At 37.9% G+C, this 26,293-nt stretch overlaps 1 protein-coding gene across 9 annotated transcripts in view; it reads left to right on the top strand.

Annotated features, from left to right (window-relative positions):
- The window catches only part of POLK (DNA polymerase kappa), a 41,794-nt gene extending 16,038 nt beyond the window's left edge, over nt 1–25,756 (top strand). For 7 of the 9 annotated variants that reach the window (XM_058169231.1, XM_058169230.1, XM_058169232.1 and 4 more), the window contains 10 exons: nt 5,310–5,454; nt 6,912–7,163; nt 16,882–17,006; nt 17,486–17,652; nt 18,218–18,250; nt 19,529–19,622; nt 20,572–20,743; nt 21,259–22,080; nt 22,968–23,019; nt 23,129–25,756. In XM_058169231.1, coding sequence (XP_058025214.1) covers nt 5,310–5,454; nt 6,912–7,163; nt 16,882–17,006; nt 17,486–17,652; nt 18,218–18,250; nt 19,529–19,622; nt 20,572–20,743; nt 21,259–22,080; nt 22,968–23,019; nt 23,129–23,213 — 1,947 coding nt within the window. In that variant the 3' untranslated portion in view covers nt 23,214–25,756. The remainder of the gene's footprint in view (nt 1–5,309; nt 5,455–6,911; nt 7,164–16,881; nt 17,007–17,485; nt 17,653–18,217; nt 18,251–19,528; nt 19,623–20,571; nt 20,744–21,258; nt 22,081–22,967; nt 23,020–23,128) is intronic. The other 2 variants (XM_058169234.1, XM_058169235.1) reach the window with 2 other exon arrangements.
- The last annotated feature ends 537 nt before the right edge of the window (nt 25,757–26,293 follow it).

Genomic DNA, 26,293 nt, shown 5'->3' on the forward strand with positions numbered 1-26,293 from the left:
TTAATAAATTATGTGGTTGGATGTATTTTTTTGTGTGTGTTTTGCATTAAGTTAACAAGTTTTTGCAGGTTTCAAGAGGATAATTATACTTCTTGTTCATGTGTGATTGAAGCATAGTCTGGAGCCACTGTAATATTATTGGTTTGCTCTGCATTCAGCCTGAGATCATTCTGTCATTTTGGGGACTTGTGTCTTAGCACTGAGTTAAGTCACCTTCTGTTAATAATGGCTACATCATCACTGAATTTCTTACCTGCAGAAAGAAACTGACATTCTCTGATTTGAAGTGACATAGGATTCCAGTCCATTTTAGTATGCTGATACCCAAAACATTGCTGGTCAATCTTCACTCTGACATCAAGTTTATTATGATTCATGGTTCTGACATCTCATAAAAATTGTGTGTGTATCTTTGTAGCACTGAACTAGATACATACATTCCCATAGTGTATCTTTAGCATCATTAATTCAACTCCTACCCTCAAAACGACGCTATAGAGCACTGCACACCAGAACAACTAGACACAAGAACAGTTTTTTCCCGAAGGCCATCACTCTGCTAAACAAATAATTCCCTCAACACTGTCAGACTATTTACTGAATCTGCACTATTAATTGTTTCATAGTTCCCATCACCAATCTCTTTCCACTTATGACTGTATGACTATAACTTGTTGCTGGCAATCCTTATGATTTATATTGATATATTGATCATCAATTGTGTTGTAAATGTTGTACCTTGATGAACGTATCTTTTCTTTTATGTACACTGAGAGCATATGCACCAAGACAAATTCCTTGTGTGTCCAATCACACTTGGCCAATAAAATTCTATTCTATTCTATTCTATTCTATTCTATTCTATTCTATTCTATTCTATTCTATTCTATTCTATTCTATTAAGAAATACAGTCTGTTTTATTACTTGCTGTTAAAAGGGTGAGACAAAATAAAGTAACTGAGATACCTATCCCTGGAAGCAGCCAGTTTGAATGTCTTCATAGGGAGACATTTCTGTCTTAAAATATTTCAACTATCCATTTTTTATTAGATCCCTCATTTTATTACATAGAGAACAAGTTTTTCTTGTTAATAGCATACCTTCAGTGAAATTTGATCAAGATGCTATAGTTAGCAGGCAGTGGAATCAAAAGTACTCTTCAATAATTGACTTTTCTCCCTGATGTATAATCGATCCATGATGTATGCCAAATGGTACAGTGCCAGTACAGGTAGTCTTCGTCGTACAACAGTTCATTTTAAAGTGATCTTTCAAAATTAAAGTGACTTATGACCATTTTTCACACTTGTGACGGTTACAGCACCCCCATGGTCATTTATTTATTTATTTATTTAATCAAATTTTTATACCGCCCTATCTCCCGAAGGGCTCAGGGCGGTTTACAGCCCGATAAAAATACAAATATAATACAAGATAAAACACTAATTAAAAAACTTATTTAAATAGGCCAAAATTTAAAATTACAATTAAAATGATAAAACCCCATTAAAACTAAATTCAAAATTAAAATTCTAGTCCAGTCCTGCACAAATAAATAGATGTGTTTTAAGCTTGCGGCGGAAGGTTCGAAGGTCAGGAAGTTGGCGGAGTCCTGGGGGAAGTTCATTCCAGAGGGTGGGAGCCCCCACAGAGAAGGCCCTTCCCCTGGGTGTTGCCAATCGGCACTGCCTGGCGGACGGCACCCTAAGCAGTCCCTCCCTGTGAGAGCGCACGGGTCGGTGGGAGGCAATCGGTGGCAGCAGACGGTTCCGTAAGTAGCCTGGCCCTAAGCCATGGAGCGCTTTGAAGATAGTTACCAACACCTTGAAGCGCACCCGGAAGGCCACAGGCAGCCAGTGCAGTCTGCGCAGGAGTGGTGTCACATGGGAGCCACGAGGGGCTCCCTCTATCACCCGTGCAGCCGCATTCTGGACTAACTGGAGTCTCCGGGTGCTCTTCAAGGGAAGCCCCATGTAGAGAGCATTGCAGTAATCCAGGCGAGACGTCACGAGAGCATGAGTGACCGTGCATAGGGCATCCCAGTCCAGGAAGGGGCACAACTGGCGAACCAGGCAAACCTGGTAAAAAGCTCTCCTGGAGACGGCCGTCAAATGGTCTTCAAAGGACAGCCGTCCATCCAGGAGAATGCCCAAGTTGCACACCCTTTCCACTGGGGCCAATGACTCGCCCCCAACAGTCAGCCGCAATTGCAGCTGACTGTACCGGGGTGCCGGCATCCACAGCCACTCTGTCTTGGAGGGATTGAACTTGAGCCTGTTTCTCCCCATCCAGACCCGTACGGCCTCCAGACACCGGGACAGCACTTCGACAGCTTTGTTGGGGTGGCCCGGTGTGGAAAAGTACAGCTGAGTATCATCAGCGTACAGTTGATAACTTATATCGAAACCACTGATGATCTCACCCAGCGGCTTCATATAGATGTTGAACAGGAGGGGTGAGAGAATCGACCCCTGCGGCACCCCACAAGTGAGGTGCTTCGGGGTCGACCTCTGCCCTCCTGTCAACACCGTCTGCGACCGATCAGAGAGATAGGAGGAGAACCACCGATAAACGGTGCCTCCCACTCCCAATCCCTCCAACCTGTGCAGTAGGATACCATGGTTGATGGTATCAAAAGCCGCTGAGAGGTCTAATAGGACCAGGGCAGAGGAATAACCCCTATCCCTGGCCCTCCAGAGATCATCAACCAACGCGACCAAAGCCGTCTCCATGCTGTATCCGGGCTGAAAGCCGGACTGGAACGGGTCTAGATAGACAGTTTCATCCAGGTACTGGGGTAATTGACATGCCACCACACTCTCTACAACCTTCGCCACAAAGCGAAGTTTGGAGACCGGATGATAATTACCTAAAACAGCTGGAAGGCTTCTTGAGGAGAGGTCTCACCACCGCCTCTTTCAAGGCGGCAGGGAAGACCCCCTCCAACAAAGAAGCATTAGTAATCCCCTGGAGCCAGCCTCGTGTCACCTCCTGTGTGGCCAGCACCAACCAGGAGGGGCACGGGTCCAGTAAACATGCGGTGGCATTCAACCTCCCCAATAACCTTTCCATATCCTCGGGAGCCATAGGGTCAAACTCATCCCAAACAGTCTCAACAAGACAGCTCTCCGACCTCTCACCTGGATCCACCCAATTTTGATCCAAGCCCTCCCGAAGCTGAATGATTTTATCGTATAGATAACCACTAAACTCCACCGCACGTCCCTGCAACGGGTCATCCCCATCCATCATGGGATCAAAATTCAGATTCTTGGCAACTGGTTCATACTTATGACCATTACTGTGTCTCATGGTCATCTGATTAATCTTTTGCAACCTTCTCACAAGCAAAGTCAACGGGGAAGCTAAATTCACTGAACAAAGGCTAGCGACAAAAGTAAAAAATTACAAAAAAAGCTTCTTCCAATATGTTAAAAACAAGAAAAAAGTCAAAGAAACAATTGGCCCATTGCTGGGAGAAAGTGGCAAGAAGGTGACAAGCAACAGGGAGAAAGCAGATCTACTTAACTCATTTTTTGCATCTGTCTTTACACAAAAGGAAAAAACAATCCAACCTATCAAAAACAGCACCACAAAAAACAGATTAGGAACACAAGTTAAAATAGGGGAAAAAATGGTAAGTGAACATCTGTCTACCCTAGATGAGTTCAAATCACCAGGACCGGATGGATTACACCCCAGGGTTCTGAAGGAACTGGCAGACGAAATCTCAGAACCACTGAACTATATCTTTCAAAGATCCTGGAGCACAGGGGAACTGCCAGAGGACTGGAAAAGAGCTGATGTAGTTCCCATCTTCAAAAAAGGAAAAAAACCAGATCCAGGAAACTGCAGACCTATCAGCCTAACCTCAATACCAGGGAAGATTCTGGAAAAGATAATCAAGCAACAAATCGCCGAACACCTAGAAGCAAACAAAGTAATAACCAAAAGCCAACATGGGTTTGTAAAAAAACAGATCATGCCAGACTAATCTTATTGCATTATTTGACAAAGTGACAAAATTAGTGGACCAGAGGAATGCTGTCGATATAATTTACTTGGACTTCAGTAAAGCATTTGATAAAGTAGACCATAACCTACTACTAGATAAAGTAGAAAAATATGGGTTAGACAGCACCACCACCAGATGGATTCGTAACTGGCTGACCAATCGCACTCAACGTGTAGTCCTCAACGGAACTACATCCACATGGAGGGAAGTATGTAATGGAGTACCCCAAGGCTCTGTTTTAGGCCCAGTACTCTTCAACATATTCATCAATGACTTGGACGAGGGGATAGATGGGGAACTCATCAAATTTGCAGACAACAACAAGCTGGTAGGAATAGCCAACACTCCAGAAGATAGGGTCAAGATACAGAAAGATCGTGACAGACTAGAACATTGGGCGCTATCTAACAAAATGAAATTCAACAGTGAAAAAAGTAAGGTTCTACATTTAGGCCAAAAAAACAAAATGCACAGGTATCAGATATGTGGTACCTTGCTCAATAGTAGTAACTGTGAGAGGGATCTTGGAGTCCTAGTGGACAATCATTTAGATATAAGCCAGCAGTATGCAGCAGCTGCCAAAAAAGCCAACACAGTTCTGGGCTGCATAAACAGAGGGATAGAATCAAGATCACGTGAAATGTTAATACCACTTTATAATGCCTTGGTAAGGCCACACTTGGAATATTGCATTCAGTTTTGGTCGCCACGAAAAAGATGTTGAGACTCTAGAAAGAGTGCAGAGAAGAGCAACAAAGATGATTAGGAGACTGAAGGCTAAAACATATGAAGAACGGTTGCAAGAACTCGGTATGCCTAGTTTAATGAAAAGAAGGACAAAGGGAGACATGATAGCAGTGTTCCAATATCTCAGGGGTTACCACAAAGAAGAGGGAGTCAAACTATTCTCCAAAGCACCTGAGGGTAGAACAAGAAGCAATGGGTGGAAACTAATCAAGGAGAGATGCAACTTAGAATTAAGGAGAAATTTCCCGACAGTTAGAACAATTTATCAGTGGAACAACTTGCCTGCAGAAGTCGTAAATGCTCCAACACTGGAAATTTTTAAGAAAATGTTGGATAACCTTTTGTCTGAAATGGTGTAGGGTTTCCTGCCTGGGCAGGGGGTTGGACTAGAAGACCTCCAAGATCCCTTCCAACTCTGTTATTATTATTATAACCACTTTACCAATTGTGGTCATAAATCGAGGACTACCTGTACTGATTAGATGCATGGTATATTTTTAAAATATGAGTAAATAATAATGCAACTTTGTATTTATATTTCTGAAGATTAGGGAAATCCTTGCTGAATATGATCCTCAATTCATGCCTGTGGGCCTTGATGAAGCCTACTTGAATATAACAGAGTACTTAGAAGAACAAAACCACAGCTGTAAAAGAAAACATCTCAGTACATCCAAGTTTGGTCTAAATGGTATGTAATTATCAGGAGTTATCAGGTCAGAATAAAATGTTACGTTGCTTTTATGTCTGTGATCTAGTAAACCTGGAAACTGTGACATATGAATACTTTAAGTTTTAATATTGGCTTTCATGTTTATTTTGAATTAATTTCATGCCAAGAGAAAAGATAGTGATAAGATCTTAATCCAGAATTTTAAGTGTATTCTGAACTCTTATTAAATGTAACAGTCCTCATTTCAACGGGAGAAGGTTTTCCAGTGCTGGTTATTAACTTGGGACCAGTGATTTGGTCAAGGAAAAACTAGAATTTTTATTTACTCACCTTAAGGAGAAAATCCTACAAATCTTACTATATTACTATAATTCTAGATTGCCCTGTACCGGTGAGTTCTTTGGTCATATTGATATATACAGTTATATACATATGTATAGACGTAGAAAGATGCATTGTTCTTTTCAGTACCAAATTTTAGTTCTGTAAATGTGCAACTCATCTGTATGAAGGAATACCTTAGATGCATATAAATAGCAATAGCACCTAGACTTATATTCCACTTCATAGTGCTTTAAAGTCCGCTCTAAGCAGTTTACAGAGTCAGCATATTGCTCCCGGCAATTGGGTGCTCATTTTACTGACTTTGGAAGGATGGAAGGCTGAGTCAACCTTGAGCTGGTTGGGATCAAACTGCTGGCAGTCAGCAGAGTTAGCCTTCAATATTGCATTCTAACCACTGCACCACCAGAGGTGGGTTTCAGCAGGTTCTAACCAGTTCTGGAGAACCGGTAGTGGAAATTTTGAGTAGTTCAGAGAACCAGTAGTAAAAATTCTGTGGGGCCCTGTCCCCATCTATTCTCTGCCTCCCAAGTCCCAGCTCATCGGGAAGAAGTGGGGATTTTGCAGTAACCTTCCCTGGATTGGGGACAGAATGAAGATTTTACAATATCCTTCCCCTGCCATGCCAACCAAGCCACACCCACCAAACCATGCCACGCCCACCAAACCACACCCACAGAACCGGTAGTAAAAAAATTTGAAACCCACCACTGTGCACCACCATGGGTTTTTCTTACTTTTCCTCCATGGGAGATGACCCTGCAGCAGTAACAATGAGAACACTGCCTTTTCTAAAAGCAATATATGCAACATTCTTGCCAAATAAGTGATTTTGAAGTCTAAAGCAGCAGTCCCCAACTTTTTTGCCACCAGGGATCAGTTTTGTGAAAGACAATTTTTCCACGGACTGGGGAGGGTGGGGGAATGGTTTCGGTTTTGTTTGTTCATCTGCTGCTCACCTCCAGGTATGCAGCCCAGTTTTGAACAGGTCATGGACTGGTACCGGTCCTTGCTCAGGGGTTTGGGACCTGTGGTCTAAAGCTGTTTCTCTTATTATCTTTACAAAAGAATTTGAAATGACTGTTTTGCTTATGATATTCTGATTTTTTAACTTTTTTAAAAAAAAAAACAAGGAAAACAGAACATGGTTATATCTGATGAATCAAACTTGAGTGAAGATATGCATTCCTGTTCACCAGTATTGTTTGACAGTGACGCTCTGATTGATAAGCAGATTATTCATCCATCTTTGCCCTTAGAAGAACAGCAATGCCAAAAGTCAAGAGTTCAGTTAAAGTCAGTTGTTTTGGAAAGATCAGCTGAGGAAGTTGTAAATGAAATTCGTTTGAGAATTGAACAAAAAACTGCGATGACTGCCAGCGCTGGTAAATACATTTTTATTGTTTAAAATACTGACAGTTCTAGAATAACTTTGTACATATTTACTATATGTTTATAAAATATCTGTTGTATTGATTGACTAGAGTTGTATCTGTGATTCTTTGCTGCTATATACTTATCCAACTATATTATATCATCAAAAAGTGCAAAGCTGAATAATTATGTTTTACTTTTTGTGTGTAGTGTGTTCTAGAATTCATTTACGTGGCTCCTATCTATATAAGGTTGTACAACTTATTGGATATGTGCATTGTCTTGGTCCCAGTGCAAATACTGACCATCAAAGTATGACTCTGGACTCTATTATTCATAGCATTTGTGCATTTATGTACGACAACGGAATTGCTTTCAGACTGATTCTCCCTATTAAGTTGTTTAACCAGATTATTTTACAATGTTGTTTGGGGGAGAAAGAAGACTTTATACCTGGGATGTTATGTTCACAACTAACGAAGTTGCAATTATGTAATTTTCATAGATACTACTCAAATATTCTCCCATTCACTATTGCATTGGGCCACAACTATGGATATATCATTTACCCATCTTAAAAAATAAAAACAGAGGACATATGGATATATCATTGGTTCAGGTTTTCTTAGGCCTCACAGCCAGGAGAACTTGATTTGACCTGCAGCTCTCCCAGAATTGGGCCCCTAACCTTCTCTGAGTTAGATGCATAGTTATGCATAGTTCTGTTTCCCCTGAGGCCCCTCGCCTTCCCTGAGATAAGCTTCTAGTTTTGCATTCCTTAAGTTGAGTTTCTATTCAGGTAAAACGCATGATTTCCTGAAAAACACGTGGTATTTTGCTAATACGTATACTCTAAATGCTTGCTGATTGGTATAGCTAAGTTTCTATATGTTAATTCCCTCATTGCTGTAATTACCCCTCCCTGCTAAAACTGCATAATAAAAGAGACTGTTGCGATCTAAGGGGGATCTTTTTACAACAGCTTTTTCTACAACCCTTTCTTCGTACTCTCTCATTTTGAAGAACTCCTGGTGTGGTGTCTTTTATTCGGCTGCTTTCGTCCTTGCGAGGACCCCCTAAATTGTCTCAACGAGGGTTGAGACCCGTTCCTGCGGGAACCCAGGACAACATTAACAGGGAACCTAGGGCGACAAATAATTGTTGCAGACCAATAGCAACATCTGGGGGCTCGTCCTGACCTGTTGTGTTGTCCAGAGGCGCGATCGTTGTCTAGCGGTGCGTCACCTTCACCCTCATAGCTTACCCGTCCGGGACGCGACACGTGCACACGTAAGTTATGGGCTCCTCGAACTCGAAAGTCTCATCATTGCATAGGAATGAGCTTTACTCTCTGGTGAAGAAGGCTAATTGTTTGCAAAAAGTTAATGGCACCACTGTCTATCCTCTTTCTAAGAAATCTCTTACCTCTTTTCTACCACCCTCGAGCTCCGCCTGGACTTGGCGGGCCATTACAGCTGCTCTTGGCACCCTCTATCCTAATTCTCCTTCTACTGATTCGGCTGCTCTGCTCTCTTCTACTACGGCCGAATCCCTGCCAAAAGTTTCTCCTCCGTATGAATCTTCTTCTGTCTCTGTAGCTGCCTCTGCTCCCCCTGCGGACACAGCTCTTTCTCCTCCTGCAGCGTCTCCCCCCCCTCCGGAGGATACAGACATAGCTGCAGGTACTCTCTCTGCCTTGGTTGCTCTTTCTTCTCTTTCTCTAAGAACTGAACCCCCGATATCGGCTTACCCTTTAAACCTCAATCCAGCAGGAGGAGGACAGCCGATACATGATAACATCAATGTACGGGTGCTTAAAAATTTAAAAGAAGCTGTTACTTCCTACGGCATTCACTCTCCTTCAGTTCCTCTGCCCGCTCATTCCTTTCCCTCCTCCCTTTCCCCCCACTCTGAACCTTCAAAGCATATTGAGCTAGAAAGCGTATTGTACCAAATGCCTGTTTCTTCCATCCCTGCTTTGAAAACTGCCTCCTTTCCCCTGCCTGCCTCCCTTCCCCCAGAGCACCCCTCTCTTTCCCCCATGGGTGCGATCGCTCACACAGTGACTACATGGGAAAAATTGGGAACTTTTTTCCATGAAAGTCCAAGAGCCCCTGTAAAAATTTTGTCCATCTGGCACATGATCTTTGAATGCCTCATTTTACTTGCAGACGTCACTTAGATCAAAAATGACTTAAAAGGATCCACAATCAGTCATGATTTAAACTGCTGAGTTTTCTCAGACAAGTTCCCCAGGTCTGTAAATGTTGTTTGATGATGTGTGTGCTTGTGTATGTATGTATGTGATCATTTTCAGACCTGCATAAGAATTGTAGAGATAATTGTTATGCTTGATTTCCATGGAATGTGTGTATGTGCAAAACTCATTGAGAAGGTGTGAAATTTCTGTGTTGTCTTTTGGATTTGCAAGAAATGTGTACATGTGTGAGAAATTGTCTCTGCATGTGTGTGTGTGTGTGTGTGTGTGTGTATCTGTCTGCATAAATTCCGTATGCAAGCAGCCAGGTACTTTTGGAAAAATAAAAAAATGTATTTTTCCTTTTGCAAGCAAGTGAGTTACTTTTGGATTTTTTTTTCTCTTCATATGCATGAGAGTGTCTTTCCAGTGAGTTACTTTTAACTTTTTTTCTCTGCCCTCTGGCTTATCTTAACTACCCCCCCTTTTTGTTCCTTGCTGTGCCAGGGAAAAGGGCGGGCTACGGGGGATAACCATCCACCCCCACTCCATTTTTTTTTCTTCTCTCTCTTCTTTCTTGTCTGAGAAGGGAGGGACAATTAGGCTCTCTGGAAGCATTGCTTTTGTAAAAGGCTATGTAAAAAACTATGCAGATGTATTTTCTTTTTCACCATGAAAACAAATTTGATTTTAATTTTTAATCATGCATACAATTTTGATTTTGCTTTTAATTTTTATTTTTTATCTTTTCTGGAACTTTTTGAGGTTTAACCTGCCTGATTAAACCTATACCTTTATAAATGTTTTCAAAGCACTGAGCTGACTTAAACTGTTTCCTTTAGTTTTGTATTTTTGAAGCTGTTCACATACATCATAAGAGTTGGAAGGGACCCTTGGAGGTCTTCTAGTCCAACCTCCTGCTCAGGCAGGAAACCCTACAGCATTTCAGACACATGGCTATCTTCTTATGTATGGATGCACATTTTTTTAAGCGTAAATCTGTTTTTTGGAAAATGCACTCAGGTTTTCCACACAAACTGACTCACCCTTATTTGCTGTTTGTATTGTTTCTTTTTCTTTTTTAGCAGCACAATATGTGCCCTGTTTTAGGAACTATTTCAGAGATGAGTTAGAAAGTTATAGGATGTGATAAGTTAGAAGGTTACAGAATATGAAGAGAGAGTTAAGAGGAAGTTTTCATACTAGTGCTGAAAAAGTATGAGTAAAGTAAGACGGATGGTGATTTTGCTAAGAATGTGGTTTGTTTTTGGAAGTTTTTGATAGCATGGATTTGTTAGTGACCAACTTCCACACATGAATAAAAAGGGTGGGAGTTGGGTTTTTATTGATTGTTTGTCTTTTTCTCTGTCTTCCACATAGTATGTTACTCAAATAGTACAAACTATTTTTCAATCTTACTTGTCCCCTTCTCTTGATTCTAATCTCACTTCTCTTTTCACAACTTTACAGTCTCTCATTTACAAACGTACACATCCCTATTTTGTTATGTAGCAGACGCTGCGGCCTCTGCCTCCTCTCTTTTGACACTTTCTCCTGTCTCTCCTTGGGACAGTCACTCCTATTTTCAACAAAACAAAAGCGCGCTCATGAAACAATTTGGCTTCACGGCTGCTGAGGCACCTGATCATACATCAATGCCCTACTTGCAGCCGCCAAGGTAACTCTCTTCCGATGGGGGTCAACCCCAGAGGAACAGTGGCCTGTCAACTATGGCAAATGGATGTAACTCAATATCCATCCTTTATACATATTCAGGTTTCATCATGGCAACCTTGCAAAGGGGTGAAACCGCAAAACAAGTTATTAATCATTGTATTCGGACTTTCGTAACGTTGGGATGTCCAAAAACTCTAAAAACTGACAATGGACCAGCCTATACGAGCTCTGCCTTTGCACAATTTTGCCATTGCTGGTCAATAATCCATAAATTCGGCATTCCTTTCAATAGCCAGGGCCAGGCCATTATAGAGAGAGCGAATTTGACTCTTAAACAGGCCTTGGACAGACACTTGGGGTCAAAAGGCATCAGCCCCCCGACACTCCCGGCGTTGCAAAATGTATTAAATGTTTGTTTGTATTCATTGAATTTTCTTAATCTAACTGGATCTCCTGCCTCCACTGCCGCCTCGAGACAGTTTTCCACTCCTCCCCTCCCCTCTCCTCGGCCTCTGGTATATTATAGGCATCTTCGGATCCAGCTTGGAAAGGTCCAGCTCAATTGATTACCTGGGGAAAAGGCTACGCTGCAGTTCAATTGCCTGATCGAGTCCTGTGGGTTCCAGCTCGCTGTGTTCGCCCCTGTCATCTCAATCAACCAAAAAAGAAAGATGAAGATCCTTCTGATCCTATCACTGATCTCTCTTGCCTCTTCTGTCCCTAATGCCTCTTCCTCTCTTCCTAAATGTACATTCCTTGAACGTTTAAGTGCTTATATAAGAGTTCCTCATTGTAGAATACTAACCCCTCTTGGGGTCGTGGAACTTGTTTGCAGACAACGCCATCCCTTGCTGCATCCAGCTCAGTGGACATGGCTAAAGAATGGATATCCAGTCCATCCTCTAACAATACTTACATTATATCTTCTCCTGTTCCACTTCTCTGTTAATTTTAACATCTCATCTGAAGACTACAGCACTTATGCATGCTCCTGTTTTCCCAAAGCAAGAAAGATCTTTTGACATGAAAATTTCCTTCTCTGCTGCCCATTTTCCCTGGCGTATCTCGCTTTTGCCCTCTTCCCACGTTTCTACCTCTGCAGCTCTCCGTTCAGCGCTCCTTATCCGGAGCACAGCAGAACCTGCATCGTCCATAAATTATACTTGGACTATTTTGGACTTCCAAGGAGGCGTCCTTCATTCCATCTCTAATCGAACTCTGTGGCCTTGGTTTCCTGCACTCTACTTTGACTTTGCTGAAATGCTGGTCGGCGCCCATGGATTTAAACGTAAAACAAAATGTAATCCTTCCCCTCGGGACGTCTGGTCAATTGGTCCAGGCCTGTATATCTGCCCAGGACATCTTTCTGATCTCTCCCACCTAGATGAATGTGGGACCATCTCTGATTGGTATTGCAAGTCCTGGCAATGTGTGTCAACCGGAAAGATTTGGTGGACTGCTCCCTATACTACTGACTATATCAAAGCTGTACTAGGCCCTGATAACAATTTGCCTTGGAAATCCTGCTCCAATTGGGCCTGCTGCGGCGTTCGCCTCAATCCTATGACTGTTACTTTTACATCTCATGGAAGGAATCTTCCGATTACTGAATGGCTTAAAGGGAAAAGATGGGGGGGAAGGTCGAGAGATAATTCCGATTACAAACATCCAGGAAATATATTCATAATTCGTCTTACCATGTCCTTAGAAACATCCCCACCTGTGGGCCCAAACAAACAAGTCAACTCGCCCTTTTTACAGCCCTTGATTAAAAGCAACAATCCGTTGGTGTCCTTGGTCTCCTCTGCGCATGATGCCCTTGTGGCAGCCCGTACTTTTCCTAACAATGATAGTAGATGTTGGTTGTGTCTGTCTTCTCAACCCCCTTTTTATGAGGCCATAGGTTCCGCCCTACCTTTTACCAATAGCACCTCAGATACCGGTTGTAGGTGGTCTAACTCTTCTATAACGGTATCCTCAATTGAAGGTCAAGGTTGTTGCCTTGGGTATGTACCCTCTAACTTTTCTCACTATTGTATTAATGCCTCCTCGGATGCCTATACTTCCTGCACAATATACTTGTCCAAAGAAAGGCTAGGACTTGACACTGGAGGGTGGACTATAATATACACTACTCTATTAAATACCCGATTGAGAAAAAGAGCGTTCTCAATCCCACAAGTGGTATCAGGGAATGTTTAATCTCTCTCCCTGGTTGACCACCCTCCTCTCTGCCCTAGCTGGTCCTCTGATTTTGTTGCTCCTTGCATGTACAATTGGCCCATGTGTCATGGGGAGAGTTCTAGCATTTTTGAAACAACGACTAAACAGTATTGGAGATGATGTCCTCTTGCTAAGGAACACTGTTGAAAATGAATATAAACAACCTCTTTTAGAATTAGCCTCTGAGGCTGATGAAGACACTGAATCGGGAACCATTCCTTTGGAAAAGCGTACTGACTCCCTGCGGGGTCTCCCGGAGGGGGGATCCACTGGGGATGTCATAGCTTTAGAGGAATTTTACCCATCTTAATAAATAAAAACAGAGGACATATGGATATATCATTTACCCATCTTAAAAAATAAAAACAGAGGACATATGGATATATCATTGGTTCAGGTTTTCTTAGGCCTCACAGCCAGGAGAACTTGATTTGACCTGCAGCTCTCCCAGAATTGGGCCCCTAACCTTCTCTGAGTTAGATGCATAGTTATGCATAGTTCTGTTTCCCCTGAGGCCCCTCGCCTTCCCTGAGATAAGCTTCTAGTTTTGCATTCCTTAAGTTGAGTTTCTATTCAGGTAAAACGCATGATTTCCTGAAAAACACGTGGTATTTTGCTAATACGTATACTCTAAATGCTTGCTGATTGGTATAGCTAAGTTTCTATATGTTAATTCCCTCATTGCTGTAATTACCCCTCCCTGCTAAAACTGCATAATAAAAGAGACTGTTGCGATCTAAGGGGGATCTTTTTACAACAGCTTTTTCTACAACCCTTTCTTCGTACTCTCTCATTTTGAAGAACTCCTGGTGTGGTGTCTTTTATTCGGCTGCTTTCGTCCTTGCGAGGACCCCCTAAATTGTCTCAACGAGGGTTGAGACCCGTTCCTGCGGGAACCCAGGACAACATTAACAGGGAACCTAGGGCGACAAATAATTGTTGCAGACCAACAGCAACACACAACCAAAGATTGTTAAGACTTACTCCCTCAGTTACTTACTCACCTAATATTTCCACCTACGTTCTCTTCAACATAAATTATATCTATTGCCTTGATTTTTATCTGGAGGCTGGCTGCAATTAGTGACAGTGACTCAGATATTAGTAAGAATTAGCCCTGATCTTTTCTGAATAAATATAATTGGGTGTAATCAAAGGATGTGAATGTATTGTTTATATTTAGTAAGAGATCTAAAATAATTAAGGGAAAGACATTTGTTCTTACATTGTTTGTAAGCAAAATTTGAAACCAGCAATTATATAATGGCCAAATAACTACTGGTTACGTTTTTTGAGGCGGGGGGAAACAGTCCTTTGTACAGGATTCAATTGTTTCATACTAGAAGAGTTAGGAATACAAAAATAAAAACTGGTTATAGAAGACTGTATCTTAGGAAACGCTAATAATAATGGTCCTCTAAAAAGCTAAAGAATGTAATGTTGAAAGGAACTTTGGAAGTCATCCAAATCCATGACAGCTGTTCAACCTCTACTTAAATTCTTTCAGTGAAGAAGAACACATTACTCTTTAAATTTTTTCATCTTTTCTACCTTCTGGAATAACAGAGGTCTGGAAATCAGTTTGAATTGATTTGAAATTATAGATTTTGCTATTCTGTCAATGGATATGATTAAGAGCTAACCCAAATAAAAGTACTTAAAATGAAAAGAGATAAACATTCATGAGAGACTTAATGCTATTTAAATAGCATACATTTTAATGTAAAATAAATAATGAAGCTGAATGTTATCCAAGCAGAGTTCAGAGAATGTATCTAGAAAGGCCTGTTCAGATGAAGTTAAATAATATTGCAGGAAAGAAGTCAAGAATTTGGCAAATGAAGTCAAGGGAAAATAAATGAGACAATTTCCCTTGTTCTTTTCCTTTTTTCTCAGTCGTTTATGGGAGTTTGAGACCAGAGAAGGCAAGCAAGCAAGTTTTGCACTGGAAGTTGATAAGTAACTTAGATAGGAAAGTGCAATTGGTGTTCAAAATCCTTATTATTCATTTATTTATTTATTTTTATTTTATTTATTTATTTATTTTGTCACAACAATATATGTAAGTATCATACAAAAAGATTATATAGTATATAAACATATATATGAGTAAATATTAGGAGGTATAAGCATATATATATATATATATATAGGAAGAAGAAAAGAAAAACAATAGGACAGGAACGGTAGGTACGTTTGTGCGCTTATGCACGCCCCTTATGGTCCTCTTAGGAATGGGGTGAGGTCAATAGTAGAAAGTTTTTGGTTAAAGCTTTTAGGATTATGGGAAGAGACCACAGAGTCAGGTAAAGTATTCCAAGCACTGATGATTCTATTACAGAAGTCATATTTTCTGCAATCTAGATTAAAGCGGTTGACATTACGTTTAAATCTATTGGTTGCTCTTGTATTATTGAAATTAAAGCTGAAGTAGTCTTTAACAGGAAGGACATTACAATAGATGATTCTATGAGTTAAACTTAGGTCTTGTCGAAGGCTACGGAGTTAAGGTTTTCTAAGCCTAGGATTTCATGCAAACTAAATGGGATCAGAGCAACAGTGACTGATGAGAAAAGAGATTTTGGGGTAATGATAAACAGTTTTATCAAGGTGTCAACACAGTGTACATCCATTCATGTTAGAGATAATTAGAAATGGTATTAAAAATAGAATCGCCAATATATTAACACATTTATAAAAGTGGTGTGAGTACATCTGGAATATTGTGTGCAGTTCTAGTCATTGTACCTTAAAAATGATATGATGGAATTACGGAGAATGCTGAAAAAGATTAAGACATTGTAAGATAAAGAAATTGAGAGGGAAGAGTTACACTAACACTATTCATTATTCCTCTCCATGTTTTCTGTCTGTGTAAATGAATCTTGTATTTAGGAGAATCTTACATACTCCATCCCATTTCAGTCATCCATTTGTTTCAGTTCATTGAATCTTCCTGCATAATTGTTTCGCATTTCAATCCTCATACTGTATGTATTAGTGTTTTTTGTTGAAATACACACTTCCTAAAGTTGCCAACTTTGAAAAGCCCTGGTTTATATGATCAAATCACTCATTTTACTCTTTTCATACTAGTCATTCGGTTTTTAAATTTAACCCACATTCATAGTTGATAAAGAGGCAGGTGACAAAATGTTGTCTTGGAAAGTTTCTATTTTAGAGATACTAGCTCTTTTTTTTTTTTTTTAACACATTTGAGATGAAACTAGGTATTGGTTGTGCTTGTGGTATACTGGGCAAAATATAATAGAACTATCCAATATTATGACCGATATTATGACTTTACATTAACATGGAATACTGAATGAGATGTAGATATGACAGTTTGGTAACCTAGCTTCTACTTTGCATAACCAAAAAGTGTTACATTTTTTACCTCATCTACCTGTGAAATAGCATTGTGGACTGGTACCTATTATGGAGCCACTTTAAGATTGGGCACCCATAATGCCTATGTTTTGATGGCTCCCATGACCCTGCCACAAAAGTATTTATACTCAACTTTCATCTCAAATCTGGATTACTTTGTCTCTTACATAATATGTAATTGAAGCTGGAAAGTGATAATTCTTTTTTGTTTCTATTTGATTTTTTTTTTCATTTAATTGTAGGCATTGCTCCAAACATGATGTTGGCAAAAATGTGCAGTGATAAAAATAAACCTAATGGCCAATATAGAATCCCTCCAGAAAGAGATGCTGTGATGGACTTCATCAAAAATTTAGCTATTAGAAAGGTGAAAAAATGGATTTATTTAATATTACTATTTTTATGAATGTTATACTCAGGAAATAGTTTTGGTGTCTAATTTTCTTATCAACATTTTATCTTCTGTATCTGCCACTTAAGATATTACACTGCCTTCCATGGTATGTGACTGCACTTTGGGCAGTTAATAACCAGCTCACATTTACAACCACACGTTTCATGTAATGACTGTATGATCTGCTTAATGACTGCTCTAACAACTGGTCAAAAAATCATTTACTGTCCCATGGTGCCTCACTTACATATGTCAGTGCAGAACAACAAATTTGCCAGTTATGTGCAGCAGTTTACCAAGCTATGTTATTATTTCTGTTACTTTAAAAAACACTCAGTTTCCAAGGTGATGGTTAATAATAGATGATAACGGGATATATATTGAAACTGTTAAAATTAAGATTTCACATTAAAACTTCCTGTTTCACTGGTATATAATTCCTTCTCATTTAGGTACCAGGCATAGGAAAAGTAACAGAGAAAATGCTAAAAGCTTTGGAAATAGAGACTTGCACAGAACTGTACCAGCAGAGGGCTCTGATTTCTCTTCTATTTTCTGAAACATCCTCCCATAATTTTCTTGAAATCTCTCTTGGTTTGGGTTCCACGCATTTGGAAAGGTATTTTATGCAACATGTACTTATCCTTATTTTACTTGTTTTCTAAATATTTCATTAATTGGTTGCATTTCACATGAAATTAATAACAACTGTATTATTCAAGCTTATCTGTAATCTAGCCTTGTTTGTATTTTAATTCCCAGTTAAATTGCAGAATCTTAGGGCTTTCCCTCAACTCTCCTAAGATCCTTAAGTCTAAAATAGGTCACATATATTTGTAACTTTAAAAAATATTCAGTGAAGTACTTCAATTTTCAATATTGAAAAATATTTTCAGATTGTTGAGTAAATTCAGTTCCATCCTGTTCTAACAAAAGATAAACTTTCTTATAAAGATAGAGTGATATTGAATGCTTACAGAAAACGATGACACTTACTAATATTTCTTACCTTTGCTTTATCCTGATTTTCAGACAACTGTTTTTGTTTAACTTTTAATAATTATTTTTCCATTGCCTTTTTTCCCCATGATGTGTGTGTGTCTGCTCATAAAATTTGACACTTACTTTATTGGAAGCTAACCTTTGAAATTAGTACTCTTGAACATTCTTTCTTTTTTTTTAAGGGACGGGGAAAGAAAAAGTATGAGTACAGAAAGGTATGTACTCAAAAGTATATCAAGTGTAAACATCTCACCTCTTAAATGCATTTAAATATACTATGTGGTTGCCCATCCCCCACGATTGCAAGAAATACCAATACAATGCCAGAAAATTGGCCAAATAAAGTTTGGTGTTACCTGAATTACGGATTATCTTATTTGTTCATTTATTTATTATTTAAGTGTATTTATTGCCCAACATTTATAAATGGAAGAAGCATTCGTAAGTAGAAAAAAGATAAAAACAGCTAAAACTCTGTCCACATAAAGTTAATAGATAGTATATAGATAATAGATAATAAACAATTAATCAAAATACTGGTACCAGCACACTTTTTCCATCATGTAAAAGACATACTGGTTCTTTGGGGGGGAAATTATGTAACTGAACCTCTTTTGAGACACTCTTCTAGATTTTTTCCGCTCTTAGAACAGTAATACCAAATATAATTATTGTGACTGCCAAGAATACCTAAGATAAAAATAGAATTTTCCCTCCATATCTAGAGATGCTACTTCCATCAGTGACAGCCATCTGATACAGGAGAAAAGTTCAACTGATCCAAACAGAGGAAGATCTGGTTTTCATTGATTCCTCTTCCTTAATAAGCTGTCTATACCCTTTGAAAATCTGAAGAGTGTTAGGTAATCCTCTGAAATAGTGAAGGAGAAGATACTAAGAAATTGTGATCATTCTCTTGACCCAACCCCTAATAAGCTTTATGTGCAGAACTTTATTCAATGAATAATTCCTTCAAGTAGAATTAAATGTTGGATCTCCAAAGAACCAAATTTTATTTTCATTGTGCAGGTTTTTTTAAACCAAAATCATTAATGGATATTTTGATAAATAAAAATATTTGAACTGGATCAACACTAATTTGTTATAGTTGGGTACTATTGAAATAATAGTGAAAGCAGTGTCTAACTTTAGTGCAAACTAAATGAGACAACTGGTTTTGATCCAATTCTAAATCTGACATCCACTATTAAATGGAAGCTGGACTGTTACATTTGTCCCAAAGTTTAACTTTCTTTTGATATTTACAATAACAGGCACAGGAAATCATATTGTGGCTTTTAATTTTTGTGTAGTAAGTGTGTAGCATCTATTATAAGCTGAAACATTCATTTTTTAACACTGCAGTAAATTTAAAGAACTGTTTTGGTATTTAAGTATTGTTCAATAGATTTTGCAAATATTTTCTGCTTAGTTTAAATTTGCTTGGATAATCTGTCAAGAACAGAACATGCTGAGGTTTTCTCTCTTGGCAGGACATTTAATGAAATAAGTGCATCAGAACAATACAGGTTATGTCAAGAACTCTGCAGTGACCTAGCTCAGGATTTGAAAAAGGAAGGACTTAAAGTAGGTAACTTTATACCTTCTGTATTTCTCCTATTTATTAGCAGTCACATCTTCTATATTTATTGGTGTATTGTTTTGATGGGAAATACTTTTTATTTGTCTGCATTCCTTTTGGTCGTAGGAATTTAGATAGAACAGAATTTATGCTGAGGCTGAAGATGATTTGTTAGATTTACAGGCAGTCACTGGGTTAAAAACAAATTCAGTTCCTAATCCTGTCTTTAACTTAAAGTTATATATAAGACAGAATGTGTACTTACAAATGGACTGCCTATTGATAAAAATGATATAAGGCCCCCGTTCTCCTTCATTGAGCTGATCTTCCTCTTCACCTTTACTGCAAGACATTTCCCACCAGGAGCTATATGGGCTGTAGATCATTGGTAGATTTCTCTACCAATGATCTTGTTGATTTCTCAGGTTTAATTCCTAGCTTCAAAATATTTCATTGAAATTCTGGAGAAATGTTAAAGGGAGCAATGATTTAGACATAGTTTATGGTAAATTTCATTGTTTCTATGCAAGTACTTGGAGAGTTATTTCTTGAATCATGAAACTTATAAAAAAAAATGGTGTTGCCAAATAAGCAACTGAAAATAAATAGAAAGAAAGGGATCCAGTATTGCACAAATGACCAACTCCCTCTCAACTAAAAGAAGTCTCACACCCTTTTTTTCCATTTGTTTTGACCAAAAATTCTACTTGAGCATTAAAAATTAAGTCTGTTCCTATTTGTATAGATCTGCTCTGGCTTTCATTTTTTGGACATGATTGCATATGAAGAATCGGAGTGCAGAGAATTTTTATAGGATTTGAACTGAACAAAACAAGCCATTAAAATAATCAGTTGCTTAATTGTTTTAAATATAAAGAAATAATGAAGATAAGATACAATTTTTGTATTTCAGAATATAGCAGCTTCAGAAAAATTGTCTATTGTTTTTAATAGGCTAGAACCATAACTTTAAAATTGAAGAACGTGAACTTTGAAGTTAAAACAAGAGCTAATACAGTACTTTCTGCAGTTTGTACTGAAGATGAAATATTTGCTGTTGCTAAAGATTTGCTTAAATCAGAAATGGAGATTGTGGCCCCAGAACCTTTACGTTTAAGATTGATGGGTAAATATCATTTCTTATAATTATGCTAATTACTGGCTTGTACAATTATGTCAGTTATTGCTAGTTATTTGAGTGAAATGAAAGTTCTGATCAATAGGCAATTGCTGTTAAACTTTGTTCTTATACATTACTATTATATCTTTTCAATTAAATGGTTACTGAAAGTTCCTCAAATCAGCATTTCTTCACTATTGTTAGAATATATGTTTAAAATATGATTCCTTTACTGTCCCCTTCAAAAATAGTTGTATTGTTAACACTTTCCCATTATCAAAAGAACATTTGGTGCTTCACGTATTGCTTCATTACTTAATTTTTATCCAAATGTAAGCATGTGAAACTGAATGTATAAAACTGTGTTTCTCTTTGTCTCCTTTCCCACCATGATTCTTCTAGGGGTGAGTTGTTCCAATGGGGAATCATTCCTATATATGTCTATGTGAAGCAGACTGCAATTAAGCATTTGTTGTTTTGAATATATATTTTAAACACTTACCTTTTTGTGTCATATTCAGGTGTAAGAGCATCAGGTTTTTTAACTGAAGAAGAAAAAAAATACCACCAGAAGAGCATTGTTAATTTCTTAGGACCAGGAAAACAAAGCTGTGCTTTTAAGAAAGCTGTCAACATTTTCCCAAAAGTATCAGAAGGAGAAAGCTTTTTCAATAAAAAGAGAGCTACAAGAGAGCAAACCAATCAAGGGATATTTTTAAATGAATCTTCAAACAAGAAGAATCTACAAGATACAATGTCAACAATAGCTTCAGGAGAACAAAGAAAGGATGATGAACATCAGATCTTTATTTGCCCTATTTGCTTTGAGGAGCAGCAAGATAGCACTTTAGAAACATTTAATAGGCATATTGATATGTGCCTTAGTGGAACAAAAGTAAAAGAAAATACAGAAGTTACTGATAATAGCAAATCATTGAAAAATGATCCTTCTGTGGATATGGACAAAAAAGAAGAGATGAAAGTTAAAATAAATAAATCACCAGTGAATAAGCAGTCAACAAATATAGCTGATAGTGGTTCTGCAAGTAGCAAAGATGTTTTGCCTCAATACCTAGTTCATAAACAGAATGAGAATGAATGTGGGCCTTCTACTGAGTTGGTATCTGAAATGCATGCTAAGGATGATTTGTCTTCCTTGCTAATAGATAAAGAGTCAAATTGCTCAGGAAGTAATTTGCAAAGTTTTTCTGGCATTACTGAAAATGTTTTTGTTTGTCCAGTTTGCAACACAGAACAAAAAACAAAGGATCTTGCCTTGTTCAATAGGCATGTGGATGTTTGTTTAAACAAAGGCATTATTGAGCAGTTGACAGAAAAATCAGGTGAGCCTTTTACCAATCATTTAAATAAAAAATTTTAAACTTATCTTTTTGAAATGTTAAACGAAGTGCAGAACGCAAATTTATATGAGGTTCAGTGGTGGGATTCAGCCAATTCCCACCACTTTTGGAGAACCAGTTGTTAACTTTCTGAGCAGTTTGGCAAACTGGTTGTTGGAAGAAATCATTAGGGCAGAGAATCGGTTGTTAAATTACTTGAATCCCACCACTGATGGGATTCTATTCTATTCTATTCTATTCTATTCTATTCTATTCTATTCTATTCTATTCTATTCTATAAAGGACTTGACTGTTTCTCCATTTTGTGTAGAAAGAGGCTAATGTTTCTTTCTGCAGAAAAATAAAAGGTATTTTGTATATTGTAACAATTTAGTTTTTAAATGCAGGAAACATAAACATTGCTGGGCTCTTGTCATAAACAGATTGTGCAGGAGCTATGCAGCAGTCTGTCCTATAGCTCATTTGTCACTTTTCATTGGAAGTATAGACTATCCGCATAATTGTTGTACCTTGATGAACGTATCTTTTCTTTTATGTACACTGAGAGCATATGCACCAAGACAAATTCCTTGTGTGTCCAATCACACTTGGCCAATAAAATTCTATTCTATTCTATTCTAATTGTTAAAAGGGCAAATATTTATTTTTCCTTCCCAAGCAAAAATGGTATAAATAGGGGGAAAGAACAAAATAGCTATAGAAAAGTCATGATTTATATAAGAGTTTATGAACAGTTTATTAACAATTTCTATGGAGGATGAGGAGAAAACAATAGTAAATATTTTTGTTAATTCCTGTTTGTTAATCATAATTCTACCGGAATATATTTTTAATTTCAGTTTTAAAATGTTAAGTAATTTTTTTCCCAGAAATCTTAGAAAGAGGACAATATAATACAAAATTTTCAGCAGGAACAAAAAGGTAAGCTCTGAATGAGTCTTAATAGAATATTTGAATATTTAGAATATATTAAAGTCAAACGTTTTGTGGTTGTGGCTGTTTAATTAATAATATGTGTGCTTTTTTTCAGATCTGGAACAATAATTCCCCAGTCAACATCCAAAAAAGTCAAGTCAGGCAATACTAGATGCACTATAGAATCATTTTTCAAATGAACACAATGAATTAATTTAATTATTGTTATGGTACAGAGGCTTAGAATGAAATAAGTCACTTGGACCTTATGTATTGTGTATAAATTATGTAACTTTAAAGAATTATATAAAATATAATTCTATAAAGTTATATTATAGATTATATTATTTACGTATATTGCATATATATGATTTTGCACCAGCTAACCCATAATTTTATTTCAGATGCACAACCTCATATCCTAAAGAATGCATGAAATGTATGGAAGTTGACTTTTACAACTGATAAGCATATTGTTATTTATTAAGGAATGTCAAGCACTTTTAAAAGCCAGTTCTTCTTTGAATAACATGATAGTAATGGCTGTTTTCTTCACAACTTTTAGATAGGAAGGGAAAGGAAAAGAATTTGGATTTTACTTAAAAATTAAATAGATCCTTTAATTGTCCTTTATAGATCAGGCACTATTATGAAAATTTAAGACTTGATTGTTTTCCTTGATTCGGTATATAAATATTAGGAAACATGGAATATTTAGCACCCATAATTCAGACACAATTTTTGTACAACCATGTAGCACTTCTAACCTTTGTTAATTGAAGAAGAAACTTGCTGTCTATCCATTGGTGAACAAAACTTTATGTACTACATATAATAGATGATATTAGTAAAAGCAGGCTAAATAAACTTACATATCCTGAATAGAGCTACTGGACTGGAACGTCCATCATTACATGAGTCATCACATGACTGTTCTTGATTTTATGACTACTGCCAGGGTTGTATGAGAGTCTGGCTTCCCCCACTGACTTTGCTTGTCAGAAAATGGCTGGGAAGGTTACAAATAGTAATCATGTGATGGGTGAAATCCAGGAGGTTCTGGATTTTGGAAATTTTGAGTAGTTTGGAGAACCAGCAAATATCACCTCTGGCTGGCCCCAGAGTGTGGTGGGAATGGAAATTTTGAAATATCCTTCCCCCAGTAGGGGAGGGAATGGAGATTTTGCAGTATCCTTCCCCTGGAGAGGGGTGGGAATGGAGATTTAGCAATATCCTTCCCCTGCCACGCCCACCAAGCCATACCCACAGAACCGGTAGGGGAAAAATTTGGATTTCACCCCTCTCACATGACCTTGGGATACTGCAACTGTTGTTAAATACATTCCAGTTTCCAAACTCTCAAATCTTGATCATGTGACCATGGGGATGCTGCAATGGTCATAAATGTGAGGACCAGCTGTTAGTCACTTTTGCCACCACTTTGAAGAGTTGCTAGATAAATGGTCGTAAATTGAGGACTACAATGATACCTCAGTACTTGACTGTTACAAAATTCATTGATTTTGGTACTCAATACATTTTGACGTGAAAATGTCCCGGTACTCATCGTTTGTTTGATATTCAACGCACTGCGATAGGAAAAAGGGGAGAGTCACAGAGGGCGGATAGGAAATTTGCCATGCTGGGAAGGTTGCTGCAAAAGGAAGAGGGGGACGGCCGTGGAGAGCAGGCAGGAAGTCGATCATGCTGGGAAGATCACTGATATAGGAAAAGGGACAGACAGAAAGTCCTTCCTGAAACAAAGGGTCATGTGGTAAGTCATGCGGGTTGTTTGGCACTTATCATTTTTAGTACTCATCATACTTCCCAAAACAAATTAACAATGAGTGACCGAGGTACTTCTGTACTTGTATTTACTTAGATTTTAAATTGTTTCCAAAAAATCAATTGCTATTATAGATATAGCTATATAGGTTTATAGGAAGTTCAAATTGTAATTGAGCATAAGCTGAATATGCATCATCACTGTGATGCAGTTGCTAAAAAGGCAAATGTAATTTCATGTTGCATCCCTAAAAATCTAGTTTTCATTTCAGGAAAAAAATGGTCCAATATGTTCTGTGTTGGCCATATTCCACCTTGAGTACGCCCCTTATGCCCAGATGTCAGACAAATTCATAGAACATGGAAGAGATATAGAGAAATGCAGTGAAGATAATCAGGAAATCGAAAAATAAACCTTAAGAGGTGAGATGGAAATGGAGAGAAGAAAATATATTAAGTGTGGGTGGGAGGGAGCAGATTTAGTTGCACTTTTGAACTATCTGAAGCATGTTACATAGAAAATCAAGATATATGTATCAGAATGCAAGACATCGAATAAATGATTAAAAGTTATAGGAATTCAGATTCCAGTTAAATGGTGAGATAATTTTCTACCATAGTATTAAGAGCAGTTCATTGAGGGAGTCAATTACCATGGGACCTAGTGCGTTTGAACTCTCCTTTAACCAGAAGCTGGGGGTCTATTACTTTGAAATCCTGCACTGAGACGGACTCCATGGTCTAAATAAACCTGGCAACTTTATGATTCTGTGGAGTTTGTGTGCTTTAAAACAATTTCATTTATAATTTATTCAATGTAATTTATTTTGTGAAATAATTTTAATCTAAGATGCATTTTCCCAAAAATTGTGATACCATTTTTTTTAATTGTAAAACTCAAGATAAAGATTTTAGCAAAAAAGCACAAAATATGTAAAATAAATACACAATGATGAAACTCTAGTTTGCATTTTTTCTATTAACTATAAAAATACTTGTTTCAGTTTTTCCAATTCTGTATGGCTGGTTCATGCTTTAGTCTATATTTATTTATTTTTTATTTATTTAATTTGTCATAACAATATACACAAGCATCACACAAAAAGATTATATAATATGTAAACGTATATATGATGAGAAACAAGGAAGTATAAGCATATATATATATATATATATATATATATAGGGAAAGAAACAATAGACAGGAACGGTAGGCACGTTTGTGCTCTTATGCACGCCCCTTAAAGTCCTCTTAGGAATGGGGTGAGATCAACAGTGGTTTTGTTGAATTTATTGTCAAAGAATAAATTAATGCCTCACTGCCTCAGTCTTCAGCTGAGTTCCTCAACCATCTTAAGCCAGTCGGCACATTTGTAATTTTGTTAGGTTAAAAGATTGGCTTATGAGTGCTGGCTAATCACAGAATGCCCATTTATTAGCAAGTGAAACGGTGAGGCTGTTCTGTACCACTACCTCTAGAAACCATGATTGACTT

The sequence above is a fragment of the Ahaetulla prasina genome, chromosome 2 (genome assembly GCF_028640845.1).
Source record: "Ahaetulla prasina isolate Xishuangbanna chromosome 2, ASM2864084v1, whole genome shotgun sequence".
Taxonomy (NCBI): Eukaryota; Metazoa; Chordata; class Lepidosauria; order Squamata; family Colubridae; genus Ahaetulla; species Ahaetulla prasina.